At 49.5% G+C, this 15,298-nt stretch overlaps 1 protein-coding gene across 4 annotated transcripts in view; it reads right to left on the bottom strand.

The window, feature by feature from the left end:
• Window positions 1-15,298, bottom strand: part of Vgll4 (vestigial like family member 4) — a 99,096-nt gene that overhangs the window by 20,646 nt on the left and 63,152 nt on the right. For all 4 annotated transcript variants that reach the window (XM_003462731.5, XM_013144505.3, XM_003462730.5 and 1 more), the window contains one exon: window positions 2,263-2,452. In XM_003462731.5, the coding sequence (XP_003462779.1) occupies window positions 2,263-2,452 (190 nt within the window). The remainder of the gene's footprint in view (window positions 1-2,262; window positions 2,453-15,298) is intronic.

Here is a 15,298-nt window from a genome sequence, read left to right as displayed (position 1 = left end):
CCCTGCCATGCTCACTGCCCTCCCCACACCCATGCATAGTGGCCAGGTCCCCATCCCCATGTGAGGGTGACAGAGAATACCACCACCACCTGCTGGTCTGAGGCCCTCTTCGCCAGCTGCTGAAGCTATTCCTGTCCCAGAACCATGCCAATTTCTTTTGTGGGAAATAAACCTATTTTCACTGCACATCTGGAACAAATCCCCATTTTCTCCTTCCAGGGACAAAGGTGCAAGGGCTATTCTTGTTCCACACATTGTGAGACCATGTGTATTACAGAGAACTTCTCAGACATCTGAGATCAAAGCAGGGCACTGCTAAAGCTCCAGCAGGGGACATTTCACCAAACAACAGTACTTAGCACACCCTATGATACAAGCAAGTAGGGGACACGGAGCCTGTCAGCAGGCTCCAAGGATGCAAGCAACACTGTGCCAGTGTCACTGGTATTCATCTGAATCCCAACCAACAAGGGCACCGATCACTTGCCTGCCTCACAGTTCAAAGACTCTCCCAAGCTGTACACTTAAAAGCTTACAGAGAGCCAGGAATGGTGGTGGTACACACCTGGAATCCCAGCAGTTGGGAGGCTGAGCCAAAAGGATCTCAAATTCAAGCCTGCCTGGGCAACTTAGAGACTTGAAAGAACCTGTCTCAAAAAATAATAGAAGGCTGGGGAGAGAGCTCAGTGCAAAGGCCCTGTCTTCAACCCTGGTATCACCAAGAAAATTCTTTTCTGATGATATGCGTTGTCATGGGTGCCTTTTACCACAATAAAAAACAGGAAAACCCCCTTATTGGGGGAGCTGACAGAATGCGGGTGCTGGTTGTACATTCCAACAACTTCACCAGGTGAAGCTGCACCAGTAAGAGCTGCAAACAAAACTTAATCCCATCAATATCATTTAGATTGCCTCAGGAGACCTAGGCTTCCAGGTCACACTCAGAACCACCAGGGGTCACACCTCTGCCAGAGGGGCCTGCTGCCCTCACAGCAAGGAGTGCCCAGCCTCAGGGTGGCATGCAGAGGGAAGGCCTGACAGGGAACCACAACACTGCTGGGCCCCCCTCCCCCTGCCTTCCACAATCAACAAACAGAAGAGCTCTGGGCCTGGGAGATAGAATAAGAAATTCCCAGTAATAAAAGAACAAAGTCCAGCCTTAGGACGAGGCTGGCCTGATGGCAGCAAGGGCCTCCTGGCCTTTGAGAGCTCATTGTTCTGCAGGCCGCCAGACTCCTGATGGAGCAGATTCCAGGGCTGCAAGCTGCAGGCTCAGCCTGTGACTAACACTGCAGTGATTTATCTGAGGATAAATACCTCTGTCAGTGTCTCATGACTGCACGCCACAGGCCAGGCAGATCGGAACGTGAGGAATGCAAGGACACAGCCGCCAGCTGTGGAGCTCTACGCCAAGCAGCGCCAGGGCTGCACCTTCCTGCCTGGCCTGCACTCAGTGTCCTCCGGATGGGACAGGAGGAAATAGACGGGATGGGATGGGACAGGTTGGGGGTCATCAGGCATCCTTGCATCTACAAGCTCAAGCGGGGACAGGGAGCAGGCCCATTCTAGCAGAGCACACAAGCCCACTGCTCCTGTAACTGGGGAACCCATGGGGAATGCTGTGCTAGCAGGGAGGAAGTGGCGCTCAGACAGAAGTGGGCCACACCATCCATGTGCAAAGACCTCAGGCTCACAACTGAGAAAACAGAGGCCCAGAGTTGAAGAGGCCTGAGTCAAGATAGTAACTCCTGTTGGTGGCAAACTGAGGACCCACATCCCAGTCTTCCGGCACTAAGAAGGATCTGCAACTACGGCACAGGCTTCAGTCAGTTCAGATGTGTTACCAAACCATGACACAGCCCACTGCCCATCTCTGGACAAGTCCCAGTCCACTTCACAAAGCACTTGAGGAGAAAGAGCTCACATGGCGTGCACGCCCCATGCCCCTAAGTAACAAGGTTACTGGAGTGTGCATGAGCAGACCTTGCCCACCACTCAGAGATGCAGAGGTCCTCCAAGGACGGTCAGTGTCAGTGCTACACGAAGTACAATGACCCCTAGGATCCTGTGGGCAGTGTCCACTGAGGGACACACAATGGGTCACATGGACTAGAAGGAAGACTTCCTGTCTCCAAGGCCTGTAAAGTCAGGTGAGTCCCTTCCGAGCCTCAGGTCACAACCTGACATCAGAACCTCAGGAGATGTCAGCTTGGTCACAGGCAGAAACTACAGGGACCAGCCTGGAGCAAAGCAGGGACTTACAGGTGGGGGCTGAAAATGCGGCCCATCTTGGCAACGTGGTCAGCTTCACAGTCGAGGTCCTCATCGCCCGGTTCCAGGCTGAACTTTCTCTTGCTGGGGCTGATAGGTGGTGGGCCAGTGCGGTGGCTGCTGAGGGCAGAGGCCACCGGGAGGGTCTGCATCCTGGGTTCTCCCCGGAGGGCAGCTTCACCTACAGAGAGAGAGATGAAGCTGCAGTCAGCAGGCAAGAGAGGTAGCCCGATCCCAGCCCCCGGGCGCCCTGCCTGCCCACCCGCCAAGGTCCTTGCAAAACTACTCCCAGTGGAAAGTTTTCAGCACAGGATGGTAACCCAGCAAGCTGGGAACGGCGGTTTGGGGTGTGTCCCTGACAGGCAACACCAACAACATGGTCTTCAAGCCCAGTCCCTCTTTAGGGAAGAGTTTAAGACATAAAACTGCACAAAACAGCAGAGAGAAAACCAGGATTTGCCATCAACAGTCTGGGAAGTTAACTGACAACGTGAAAGGCCTCTGCCTGGTAGGTGGAACCCTCCGCCCTGCACCTGGCCTCCCTGCCCTTCCTGTGTGCTCTTTCTGTTATTTTCTTTCTAAAGAATGGAGAAATGCATGGGCCAACTGTTCACATTTCTTCCTGGAGTTAAAAGGAGTTAAGGCACAGTTTAATGAGGAATAAACATCTTTTTCTTACTAAAAATGATGTATGAAAAGATCAGCACAAAAGTTTCAACAAGCAATTTGCCACAGCATAACACACAGGTGCAGTTCTCAAAGCTAGACCTGGGCTCACTCAGTTAGCTTTTAAGATAGGGTCTGAATGGCCCAGGCTGCCCTGGAGCTCCTGGTTCTCTTGCCTCAGCCTCCCAAGTGCTGGCATCACCAGGGTATTACCAGGCTGGGCTGGGGTTCCAATTTTGATCCAATTCGACTTCTTGGTATTTTTCATTAAAAGACTTTGTACAAGTTGATCATTTTGTGCTTCATTAAGAGTGAAAATCAGCATAAGCTTTCTTAATAAAGCTTTGTAGCATCTAAAATATACAAATAAGACTCATAATTACCTCAAGCAAAGTGCACACTTTCTAAGTCCTGCAAGGCAGCACCTCCATTTCCCACAAATTAGAACCCTTTGCTTGTGCCGTCTGAGTTGTCCCTGGCCATAGCCTGGAGGATGCCAACCCCACCACAAAAGAACCCTCTGTCTGCCTCGGCGGGCTTTCATGCCGTCACAGGTTGTGGATAGTGGTAAGTCGTTTACTTCATGCACATATGACAAACGCGATTTTGTTAGCCCCAGCAGGGAGTGTGCGGCCTTCTGAGTATTTACCAGGAAAAACACAAACTGCCAGTTTAGTCAGCAAGATAGAAACTCGCAAAATACACACCGACCCACAACACACCTCCAGGCTGGGTTTCTTTTAAGGATTCTGGCCCCAGAGCAAACTGGAACTTTCCATCTTAAATGAAACACCAAAAATACAAGCTCAATGCCAGCCGGGTAAGGTACAGCTCCAGGCACCTCTACTTCAGAATTTAGTAACTTTTGACTTTAAAAAAAAAAAAAGCAGAGCTAATCTTGAAAAGTTAGGCTCAGTGTGAGAGGCCTGGGTTCAGTCCCCAGCACTGGGAGATAGATCAAAAGGGTGAGTTGCTGCTACGGAGAAAGCAGAGTCCACAGGAATCCCCTGACTGGTGGGGAAGGGGAAGTGGGCTGCTCAGCAGGGCCACTCCCTCTGCTCTGGGGGTCAAGATGTGTTTTCCAGCTTGGCTTTGCCTCTACCAGGATGGTGACAGGGTCGGGACGCAGTGCGAAGGTCTCCCCCTAAGAGTGCATAGACCCACACTGGCTCTAGCCCTTGGGACACAAGATCCAGTCCCCAGTGCCGTCTTGAGCGCAGTGAGTCAGGGACCCTTGAGTCACTCAGCACCTGCCAAGAAACCACTCCTATGTCAACTCCAACACACACAGGGAGACCTGGAGCTCGAACTTTGAGTGGTACACCCACAGTCAAACTTTGGAAACCAGTGTCCTACCCACCGGCCACCTTGTCTTCCAAAGCCCCTTAGTTCCAGGACAAAAACCCACCAGGCAGCTTCTAAGGGGCACCTCCCAGACAGTCCAGCAGCCTGTCCCCCATGCCCAGCGACCACCCAGACTGTACCTGCACTCTGCCCACACTGCCCCATGCTGTCCCTCTTCTGGAGCCCTCTATCTCAGCTCTGAAAGTTAAGCGCGACTCCAGGGCAGTGGTAATGAAGGAATGTGCCGCAGCAGGTAGGCTGTTATCACTGACAGCTCAAAGGCTCACCATCCGGTGCCTCCCTTCTGGCCAGTGGCACAGGGTCAACACCACCACACTGTCTTTGGCCACAATGTAGCCATCGCATCAAGGGATAACAAGGCACAATGGACAAGTTACTGTACTTTAGGTTTCATTAAAAGTCGAAGTTGGTACAGAATAAGGGATTTTAAAAGCTCTATTTAAGAAAACATCTATAAGAAAAACTCTTGCAACTCCAAAAGATAAAGCCCAATGAAAAAGCTGGAAGGGACTCAAGCAGACATTATGCACATGGACAGTAAGTCTCAGGAAGACTCCCACATCATTAGTCAGGAGGACCCAGCCACTGCCCACCAGGACAGCTAGAACCAAAGCTGGTGAGGACGAGGAGGAACAGAAAGCAGTGCGCGCGGGGCAGAAGAGAGTCTGGCAGAGCCTCAAGAGTTCACCTCGCAATCTTGCTCTCCATGCACTTACCAGAGCAGCGGGCACAGAAATGCGTCCCAAGTGAGGGGACTTCGTTACTCAGCCCAACAAGGGACAGGGCATTGCCCACGCTATGGCACTGGTGGTCCTGGAAACCAGACTGTAAATCCACAAAGCCAGGGGTAACGGGCCACTGCAACAGACAGCAGGTCACATGCTAGGGGCTGGACAGGGAACAGGAAGTTACAACCAGGAGTGCTGGTTTCTTCTGGGATCAATGAAGATGTTCTGCCATTGATTCTGACCAAAGCCACATAGCTCCATACCACACACCCAGCAGTGTGGGCTTCAAGTGAGTGGGTGGTAGACTGCCGGCATCATCCCTGTAACGATGTCACCTGCCACCCCAATGAGAACCAACTATTTATAAGGAGGTGACCAAAGACTCCAATATTACTGTCTCCTCGTCCCTTTCAGGTTTTTCATATGTAAGTAACTGTTAAATAAGAACAAGCATCTTTGAATTTACCCTGAAATAAACACAAACCTTTTGTTATTGCCATTACAGCTTTCTATCAAGGTGGACGATTTTTAGACCATGAGAGTTAAGTTAAAAAGACGTCAAATCAGAGAGCCACCGCTTAGGAGCGTGGCTTCCTGTGTGCCAAGTGCCTCAGAGGCCAGGAAAGAGCTCTCAGCAGAGATGCAGAGCAAGCAACTCATCTCTCCAGGAGATCAGGGCAGACAGAGACGACCCCACCAAAAGAACCCAAGGGCCAAGGTCTCTTGTGACAGTGCAGATTCTGATAGTCATGATGGCCCAGCAATTTACAAAAGGAGAAAGGATTGCCTTTTTCAAATATAAATTGAAGTGATATTTGAGCTGAATCATCCAGTATTAAGTTTTTCAAGGTGACTTAAGTACAATTGTTTTTAACATTTTTTAACTCACAGTTAAAACTAAAGTAGTTCCATTTCAAAATGTGTTTGGTATTTTAATGTGTTTTGTTTTATTTTCAGTACCTAGACTGAATCAAACCCAGGGCCTTTAAGCTGTACCCTCAGCCATTTTAAATTAAATATTCATTCCTGCATGCATTTATTTCTTGAGACAGTCCCTCACTAAGTCATTCAGTTACCAGACTAGGCTCAAACTTGTTATCCTCCTGCCTCAGCCTATGAGAATGCTGGGATTTCAGCTGGGGCACCACCAAGCAGGCACCACCATGGCTTTTTAATAATTTTATATAGGCATGTTTTACTGAAAGAAAAATACCTGGTATACACCAAAATTATTCAGCTGCTGTTTTTAATTATGGTGGTATTTCCAATATACAGATCAACATTTTTCTTTAAATATCCCCCACTCCAATTGAAAATAAAGAATTTGCCCAAGAGTTTACAAGAATCATGTTTATTTCAATGAAAAAGTTCCTAGAAAAGAAAAAGCAAATTGCATGGGGCTTTCTGCTTCTCTAATGAAGCTGGCGCAGCGGCACAATGGACCCCCACGCACCAGCTTCATCACCTCGAGGGGCCCAAGCCCTTCACTTTCACCCCAGCAGTCTGCTCAGACTGAGGTGCCCTTGCAGCCAAATGACATGACTTGAAGGACAGGGTTGGCTCTTCCTTTGTGGACCTAAGCGTTCATCTTAGAATGGATTAAATACAGAGCCTAACACCTGGCCTCCAGCGCAGAGCTGTGTGTGCTAGCTGGTTAGCTTTTGCAATGGAGTCCTGCTATGCTGCTTTGGCTGGCCAAGGACATCTGGGCTCCAGGGATTCTCCTGCCTCAGCTTCTGAGCAGTGGGGACAACAGGCCTCACCAAGCCTGGCTGAAACCAGGGATTTAGCTCAGAGGTATAAGCACCTGCCTGGCAAGTGTTAGGTCATGAGTTCGATCCAGGTACAACAACAACAACAACAACAACAGCAGTAACAACAGCAGTAACAACAGCAACAGCAACAACCAAGCCTGGCTGGAACTTCTCTCTTTAACCTCCATGTCTTCATTTGCATGAGGATCCTGAAGGCCTGCTTTGGCTCTGTGAGTCTTTATTGTCTTCTCAGGTTCAGTCTTCCCTTCCTGCTCTTTGAGAGACTCTTAAGAAACTTGTAAAAACCATGATGTACACTGGGGTCCTCACTGGAGCTGCACTGGTCCTTGCCTGGTGGGCCCAAGCTGCACAACAGGTGGTGAGCAGCCACTGGCAAAGGGAAGCTTCCTCTGTGTTTCCATCAGCTTGAGCTCTGCCTCCTGTGCCATCGGTGGCCAAACAGATCACTGTGGGAGCACATACACGCAAAGGATCTAGGCCGTGAGCCCCTTATGAGAACTTTATGCCAAGGACCCGAGGCAGAGCTGAGGCCATGATGCTAGCACTGGGGAGTGGCTGCACATTGAGAGTAACATTAGCAGGGAGGGCTGGCCATGATAAATCAGCCTCTTACAGACTCCTGGCAGAACTTCATCGGGGAGTGGCGAGTGACAAGCTGTATCTGGTGGCAAGATTTATAACAATGAGTGAGTTATGCACTTCACATGTACAGCTGAACCCAGTGGTGACTCTTAACTCAGAATCAGACACTTAGTTTGCACAAAGACTGTGCATTATTGTGTTTACCACTCCATCCTAGCCTCTTTCTACTGCACTCATCTTGGCCATAATTTAGTAAGCCCACAGCTAACCCAAACCAAAATAAGTAAAAAACAAACGTCACAAGAGAGCTGCTTTGGAGAGGGGGGAAAGACCCTGTGACGAGACCACAGAAGACTCTGATAAGTCAACAAAAAGAAAGCTGCATTTAAAAGAAAACACCAAGGGTTGTGTGCAAATTACAGGTTCATTACAATAGGTGACTCACACTCTCTAAGCCTGCTTCATACAATATATAGCAACTAGCTGTCCAAAGGCATGATGAAACCTTTAAAACTGCTCATCTCATGGAGACCCAGCACCCTTCATTAAAGGATGAGCCTTTGGAAATTTTCAAAAGAAAAAAACATGAATATAAACTACAGAAGCAATCCTGAAGGCCACCACACCATCCAATGTGTCTGCACTGAGAGCATCATCCTTAGTGGACAGCCCATGGCTAAAGCTAAGAAGCCCATTCCTGTTGGTGAAGAGCTGGTCCTACCTGCTGCTGAGCACATCTGTCAGGAACTTAGAGACGCGGAGGTTCAGAGTGTATCACCTGTTCCTCTTCTGGCCAGCACCATCACTAGATGAACTGATGGGACACTGAGGCACAGTGGTTAGGATGAACAAGTCACTGCTGTGTGCTCTTCAGGTGGATGAATCTACCAATGCTGACAGTAAGGTGGCACTACATAATTTTGTGCAATATGTTTTTCAGGCAGATGTGCATGTGGATATGTTATGTGCACTTTGTTGCCAAACACCCAGCTATGGAAAACCTAAGTCGGTCAATTCATGCTGCTCTCTGCATGGTCTGCTAAGACTGATGGCTTTCTGGCTTCCTTACTTAAGTCAAAGTGATCTGACTGTGAGTCCACTCACTGCGTCACGCACACAGAAGTGCTGACTGCTGAAAGATGTCACCTGTACTTAATGTTTTATAAGATGTGATTAAAATTATCAGCTACTTTAAAGTGTATGCCCTTAACACACATCTATTCACACAGCCCTGTGAGATAGATACAGGGCAAATGCATCTTCTCAGATACACAGAACTGACATGGCTATCTAGAGGTAGATCACTGGCTAGACCAGTTTGAGCTCTCATGAGAGCTGCTTCAGAGATTTTTTTGCACATTTCAGTGACACAAAATGGGTCACAAACCTCTTTACTCATGTGACACACTCAACTTACTTCACAACTCAATCTGTCACTTCAGGAAGAACAACTGGGTTCAACTTGGCAGATAAAGTACCTGCATTCAAAGCCAAAATGGAATTATTAAGAACGGTGAGGGAACAGTGGGATTTTGATAATTTCAACTATTAGCAAAAGTTCTGAAAGAGCCTAAGACAGGGCCTTCTTTTTCCCAGCTGATGTATGAGCTTTCCAAAGATTTTCTTTTCTTTTTTTTTTTTGGTGGTACTGGGGATCGAACTCACGATCAGGACCTCACACTTGCCAGGCAGGCACTTATGACGCTGAGCTAAATCCTCGGCCCCTTTCCAAAGATTTTGAGCATTACTTCCCAACCACGAAAAGCCCCCATATGGTAAAAGACTAGCTCCATGACCTGTTTGTAAATATGCAAGTGATGGTGGCCTTGAAAGTAGGCTTGAGACATCTTCAAATCTCTACATCTCTTGGATTCAAGGCAAGACAGGGTCTCTTGTGATTCTCACAGACACACTCAACAGCCTGCTTCCACCTCCAACATCCTGCCTTTCTGAATCAAGACTTTTCTAAAGTAAGAGGAATCAAAACAGAACTACAGGATAGACAGCCATGAACAACACACTTGGGGTGTTGCTGTTTCCCATCACCCCCAGATAGGACTGTCCCATTATAGGGAAACAAGTTCAGCAGTGACATCGACTCTACATTCCAGTGAGCTGTAGAATCAGCTGATGGCATACTGCAATGTAATAATAATAGAAATAAAGTGTACTGTAATGTACTTGAATCATCCCAACACTGCTGTCACACATCTCACTGGGGTCCTCCATAAAACTGATTCCTGGACACAATAGGAGAGAGAAAAACAAAAAGATTCCACCAAGTGCTCTTAACTAACAGAATTGGTTAAGATTAACAAATCATTAGTAACTCGTGCCTGAGGAAACTTCTAATCTCAACGCCACAAGAAGGCAGGGAAAAGCCAGGGACCCAGGTAAGAAGGATCTGGTCACTTAGACACAGGTCAGACCAGGGTACAACCGGACAACCGTGGCCATGGCCTTCACAGTGGAAGGAGCCCACCTCCAAGGACAAAGTGGGCAGCACAGAACCCCGCCCGGGCTCGGTGTGGAGATGGCCAGGCGGCAGCAGTGACCACACTGGACATATCAGCAGGAAGAAGAGACATTTATCAAAATAGCCATTGCTGGAGATGCAGGCAACAGGCCAAAGGTGAACAAACAACTTCTTCCTGGAACAAAGGAGAAGTAAAAACTACACTATGAACTTTTGCTTATTTGTGTGTGGTACTGGGGATGATTGAACTCAGAGCCCTTGCACTGTTAACATCCCCAGGCCTTAAAAGACAGGATCTTGCAAAATAGCTAACTTATCTAGGCTGGGCTCCAATCTGTAACCTTCTGCCTCACCCTTCTAGAGTCTTGGGATTACAGTATATGTACCCCTACACTCGGCTCTGCTCTTTTAACACACTGGAAGTTGGGGTGCAATCTGTCTGTCTCCCTGCTGGCCAGTTCTGAGGCCCCAGTGGTACACACCAGCAGCAAAGTGTAAAGGACAGGTTTGGATGACATCACCATACCTCTGCCAAACAAAGGGTTTATATTCCGTCTCCCCTCACACCCATCTGCGGTGTCTGAACCTAAATCCAAGGCAGAAAGCACAGCCCAGCCGACCAGCCAGACGCTGAGCTGCACCAGCCAATGTGGCTCCCATGTGACCACAGCCCACGCTCTCGGGCCCACGGAGATTCTGGCAGAATGGCACTCGAAGTTTGCCACCGCCCCACCTTACCACCCAGCTGTACAACGGCAGAGCTGAGTTGCACCTCCAGTGATACTGTGCCGACTAGAGCCAGCAGCTGGGACAGACAGCGCAGTGAGTCTCATCCCACGCACTTGGCATACGGCCAGCACCACGTGGGCTCAGGCTTTGCTTCCTTCTCACAGGATGCTGCCGAGCACAGTGAAGAGTAGCAGCTGCAACAGGCAGAGACATGACAGGGCTTTCAGCCACGATACCAAGCAGCCACACTGCAGCTCCTAGGGGACCCCAGACCCACGCTCTGAACCTGCAGGACTGGCCACAAGGAGGACAGAGGCCACCAGCCCTACGCTGAGCAAGCAGCATGCAGAGGGCAGAGAACTGAAATCGCACTACCTTGAGGAGATCAGGCGCTTTGCTCGAAGCCTCCCCATATCTCCCATTAGGATATTCCAGTTCTAAGGCACAGATACACCGATTTGGTCACCTGGGCTTTTCTAGGATCCCGGGAATGGAGGAGGGGAGACCAGTACACTCCTTGCAGCTGGGCAGACCAGAGTCTCAAGACAGAGGTCACAGGGCAGGGCCCTGGAGTGCAGACCCCAGACTCACACTTCTCCTTGGGGCACAGGTGCTGAGGTGTGGCTCTGGGCTGATCTATATCTCCACAGTGCACACACGAGGCCCTGCCCCTTCTGCAGAGTGTCTTTAAAGAGGTCAAAGAAACAGCAGATCTCACCTCATAGGACCATGTCTAAGAGGAAAAAGGACATGGGCACACAAAGCGGGCCCCACAAACACACAGCCACTGCACACCAAGGCCTCCAGAGCAGGGGACAATGAAGCCCTTGCTGAGGGCCGCAAAGGAATGGGGGGAGGGGGGGACACACGGGACAGCAAGAGAGCACAGGGCCAGCCCCAAACCCACATGGGACACAACGGCACAGCAAGCAAAATGTGTCTTCAGTTCCATCCACCTGCCTGGCAGAGGTGAGGGGCAAATCACCAGGCCACTTCCTCATGGGAGCCAGCACCCCAGAGAGGATGGCAGGGCAGCAAGAACAGAAAGGCCAAGCCACAGCCAGACACACCTGTCAGCCAGGTAGGGGGCCTGGGGACAGCAGGGAAGGCCATCTGGCTCAGCCTTCACTGCAAGAGGAGGGCGGACCCCATCTACGAACTGGGAAGGTCATCAGGGATGCAGAGAGTAACCTTTGGGTGCTATGGCTGCTGAGGGACCAGCCAGCATCTGAAGTCCCATCGGGTAATGCCTCGAACTCCACAGATGTCAGCAAACAGCAAAATAAGGAGATAATCAAATGTCTGTACTCTCAACATCCCTTACGCTCTAATACCAAAGGGTTCGACAAAGGTTATTTCAAATATCAAAGAGCACTAAAAATATTTTTAATTATAAAAATATTTATAATCCCACCTCGGCCATTCATTTAATTACAATTTGTGTACTGCCTGAAATCATTTTGTTACCACACATGGTGGCACACAGTTGTAACTCTAGCACTGAGGCTGAGGCAGGAGGATCACTATGGGTTTGAGGCCAGCCTGGACTACAGTGATTTCAAGGGCCTCTCTTTAAGCAAACACAACAGTCTTCTGTCACCTGTGGGATTTACCCTAGTGAATCAACAGTGAGCCCAGACTGCAATGCTGTGAACCTGGGGGATTACAACCAAAAAAGTGTGCAGGTGCACGTTCCACTGTCCTGCTGTCCCTGTCATTCAGCACAAAGGACACGTCAGACTGTGGTGAGCTTGAGGAGGCCGCAGCCTAGGCTTGAGCTTCCTACATGGTAATGGGTATTCTTAGGGACCAATGACCTCCTGGTGCCCTGGTCTCCAGCCGTGACCACAAGGTCGTCTGTACCACCTCTCTAGAGACACCCTGGCACAGCAAGCCCTGGCACAGCAGGCTGGGCAGGGGTCTCATGCACTGCACATCCTGACACAGCCCAGCTCACAAGACGAGGGGCTTCAGAACGTCAAGCTGCAGTGCAGAGCCCTGGCTCCAGAACAGCCTGAGTGTGGCCGCCACATCCCACCACCCTGACTCAGAACTCCTGGGGGGTAGGGATGGGGGGAGCTGGGGTATGGAGTCTCCCACCCAGAGAGCAGGAGGGCACTGCTAGAAAGAGCAGCTGGGCATGTGGGTGAGCAGGAAGGGGCCAGCCTTCCAAGGGCCCCAGGGCCCTAGCAATGAGGTTAGTACCATGGCCTCTTTCAAACATCAGCACCTGAGCAAATATACCACAGGAAGTGCCCTCTCCAAGCTCTTGGCCAGGACAGGCTGGATGCTAAGGCCACACCTGGTAGGGAGGAGTCTGGAGGGGCAGAAGGCTCCAGGCCCTGGAACAGGGAACTTCCTTGCCTATCTCATGTGGTGCTGAGCCCTAGGTGTGTAGTGTCCTCTGTGAGGTGGTCACTGTGCCCATCCTGTGGCCCCTGAGCACCCTGTTCCCATCCCATCCCAGACAGTGCCAATCCAGGGGCAGAGGAAGGCAGCAGGAAGCAGGCTTGGAGTCACAAGCAGGAGTGCTCCTGATGGTCACCGCGTCTCATGGTGTCTCTGCGTCTACACACCCCTCTTGGGCTCTGGGCAAAGATCCTGAGAGCCAACAAGGAGGCCCCAGAGTGCCACAGAGCAGCAGGCAAAGCTGTCTGCAGCTGTCCAGAAGCTGATGCACTCAAACAGCTCAAGGACAAAGGACAGCACCGTTGTCACCTGGCTGCTGTGAGCAATGCTCTCCTCTAATGAAGTCACATGGGGTGGTGCCTGATACAGTGGCGGCCTCTCTGGACCACACTCAAGAGAATTCAGACCTTGCCACTCCAGAATTGAAGCCCCTGGAGCTGGCCCTGGCATGGCATGGCAGTGGCTCAGTAACCCACAGGCCCAAGCATGGTCCCTGGTACGGGAAACTGGGAGGTGGGGCGTCCTGTTGGGTGCTGTCATCTCTCACTTCCCCATACATCCCTCCACTGCAATCCACCGAAGGTGACAGACCAGCCAGTGCAGTGCTGTGTGCATGGCCAGGCTCCGAAGCAGCAAGCTGGAAAAACTGCTTCCCTTCAGGAAGCCTGCCTGCCTCTGCCAGGACACCCAGCCAGGAGCTGTGCTGCATTCATGCGATAAAAACACTGGGGAGGCTGAGGCAGGAGGATTGACACTGGGCAACAGTGAGCTCCAAGCCAGTCTGAACTACAGAGCAAGGCCGTGTCTCAGAAAACTAAAAACCTTGAAAGAAAAACGAAAAGTCCAGACACCTGCGTGGGCTGAGCTCATGGTGGAGCCCTCGGGAGATTCAAGCAGTCCAGCTCCGATCTCTAAACTAGAGATCACCACCAAGTCTGCTACTGACCACATCCAAAGGCAAACAGGCAACAGGCCCGGACACCAAGGGGAAGGGTGTCGCCTGCCACAGGAATCCAATCCCCACGTGCAGTGGCAGAGACAAATCACGGGGAATGAGTAACTGTAACAAGGACAGCAGGAGCCCCAGACGGTGACACAGATGAGGGTAATTCCTGAGAAAGGGGCTGTGGTGGCATGCTGATGGCACATACAGGCCACACCCACACCCTCAAGATTTGTCAACAGCTTTGTTTTTTTCTTTTTTGATCAGGGTCTCACTATATAGTTGAGGCTGGCCTTGAACTCGGGACGATCATCCTGCCTCAGCCTCCCAAGTATAGGATTTACAAGCATGTGATCATGCCTAGCTGTAACAAACATTAAAAAGATTATAAGCACTAAGATTATACTTTTTGTGTTAGAGAAAAAAACTTCACAACTACCAAAATTCATTTCCTCATCTTAGTAAATTAAACTTTTCCGTTTATTTTACTGTTTCAGTACTATTTTACGAATGTTTCAGTGGCAACATCTGTGCTGAGTTTCTCATCATCCGTGATTCACTGGTGCACATTGGATTATTTCCTAAGCAATACTGAAGGGGGAAGAACAAGCATCTCAAATAATAATATGTTTTTAGAAGGACGACTGTGAATAGTGATTTCAACCACGAATGTAATCTACACTAAAATAAACCAATCCTGGAGAATTACAAAATGGCACCCTCCATTAAATGGGCAGTGCTAGGTTTTTCCACAACATGTATATTTTAGAGTACTTTTATGACAGCTTACATAGCTGTTATTAAAAGATGTTTGCATTCTACAACAACAAAAAACTCTAAATTAAAGCCTAAGAGTACACTGATTAAGTAGAGCATGCACCTATAGTCCCTGCTATATGTGGGAAGCTGAGGCAGGAGAATCACATAAGCCCAAGAGTTGAAGTCCAGCCTGAGCAACACAGCAAGACCCACCTCTAAAAAGCAAAGTATACTGAGTAGTTTCAGAGTATTAAATACTCACTGGAGGGGCAAACAGCTTATTTCATACACACATAGTTGCTTAATGACCTTTCTGTTTAACAATTGTTCAGACATACAACCAGCTGCTCAGACTTTTGTGCAGTTCTGTACATCTTGTTTGCAGAGCCTCGATGTCTATTTTTTGCATAGTACACCTCGCTTTACAATATTGTAACGTTTGCTGACTGTACTATACAGTACTGTAGTTTTACGTCCTGTCGTGTATTACAGTGCTGCACATAAAAATTATGCAAACAAAAGCAAAGTCATCCAGGTAGAGCTTCTTTGACCATTTCTTTGCTGTGAACATTGTAGTATCCACACTATATAAAAT

This window comes from Cavia porcellus, unplaced genomic scaffold (genome assembly GCF_034190915.1).
Source record: "Cavia porcellus strain 051 isolate PalLab524CR breed Dunkin Hartley unplaced genomic scaffold, mCavPor4.1 scaffold_27, whole genome shotgun sequence".
NCBI lineage: Eukaryota > Metazoa > Chordata > Mammalia > Rodentia > Caviidae > Cavia > Cavia porcellus.
The sequence above is the reverse complement of the archived record's forward strand: the minus strand, read 5'-3'. Positions and strand labels throughout refer to the sequence as shown.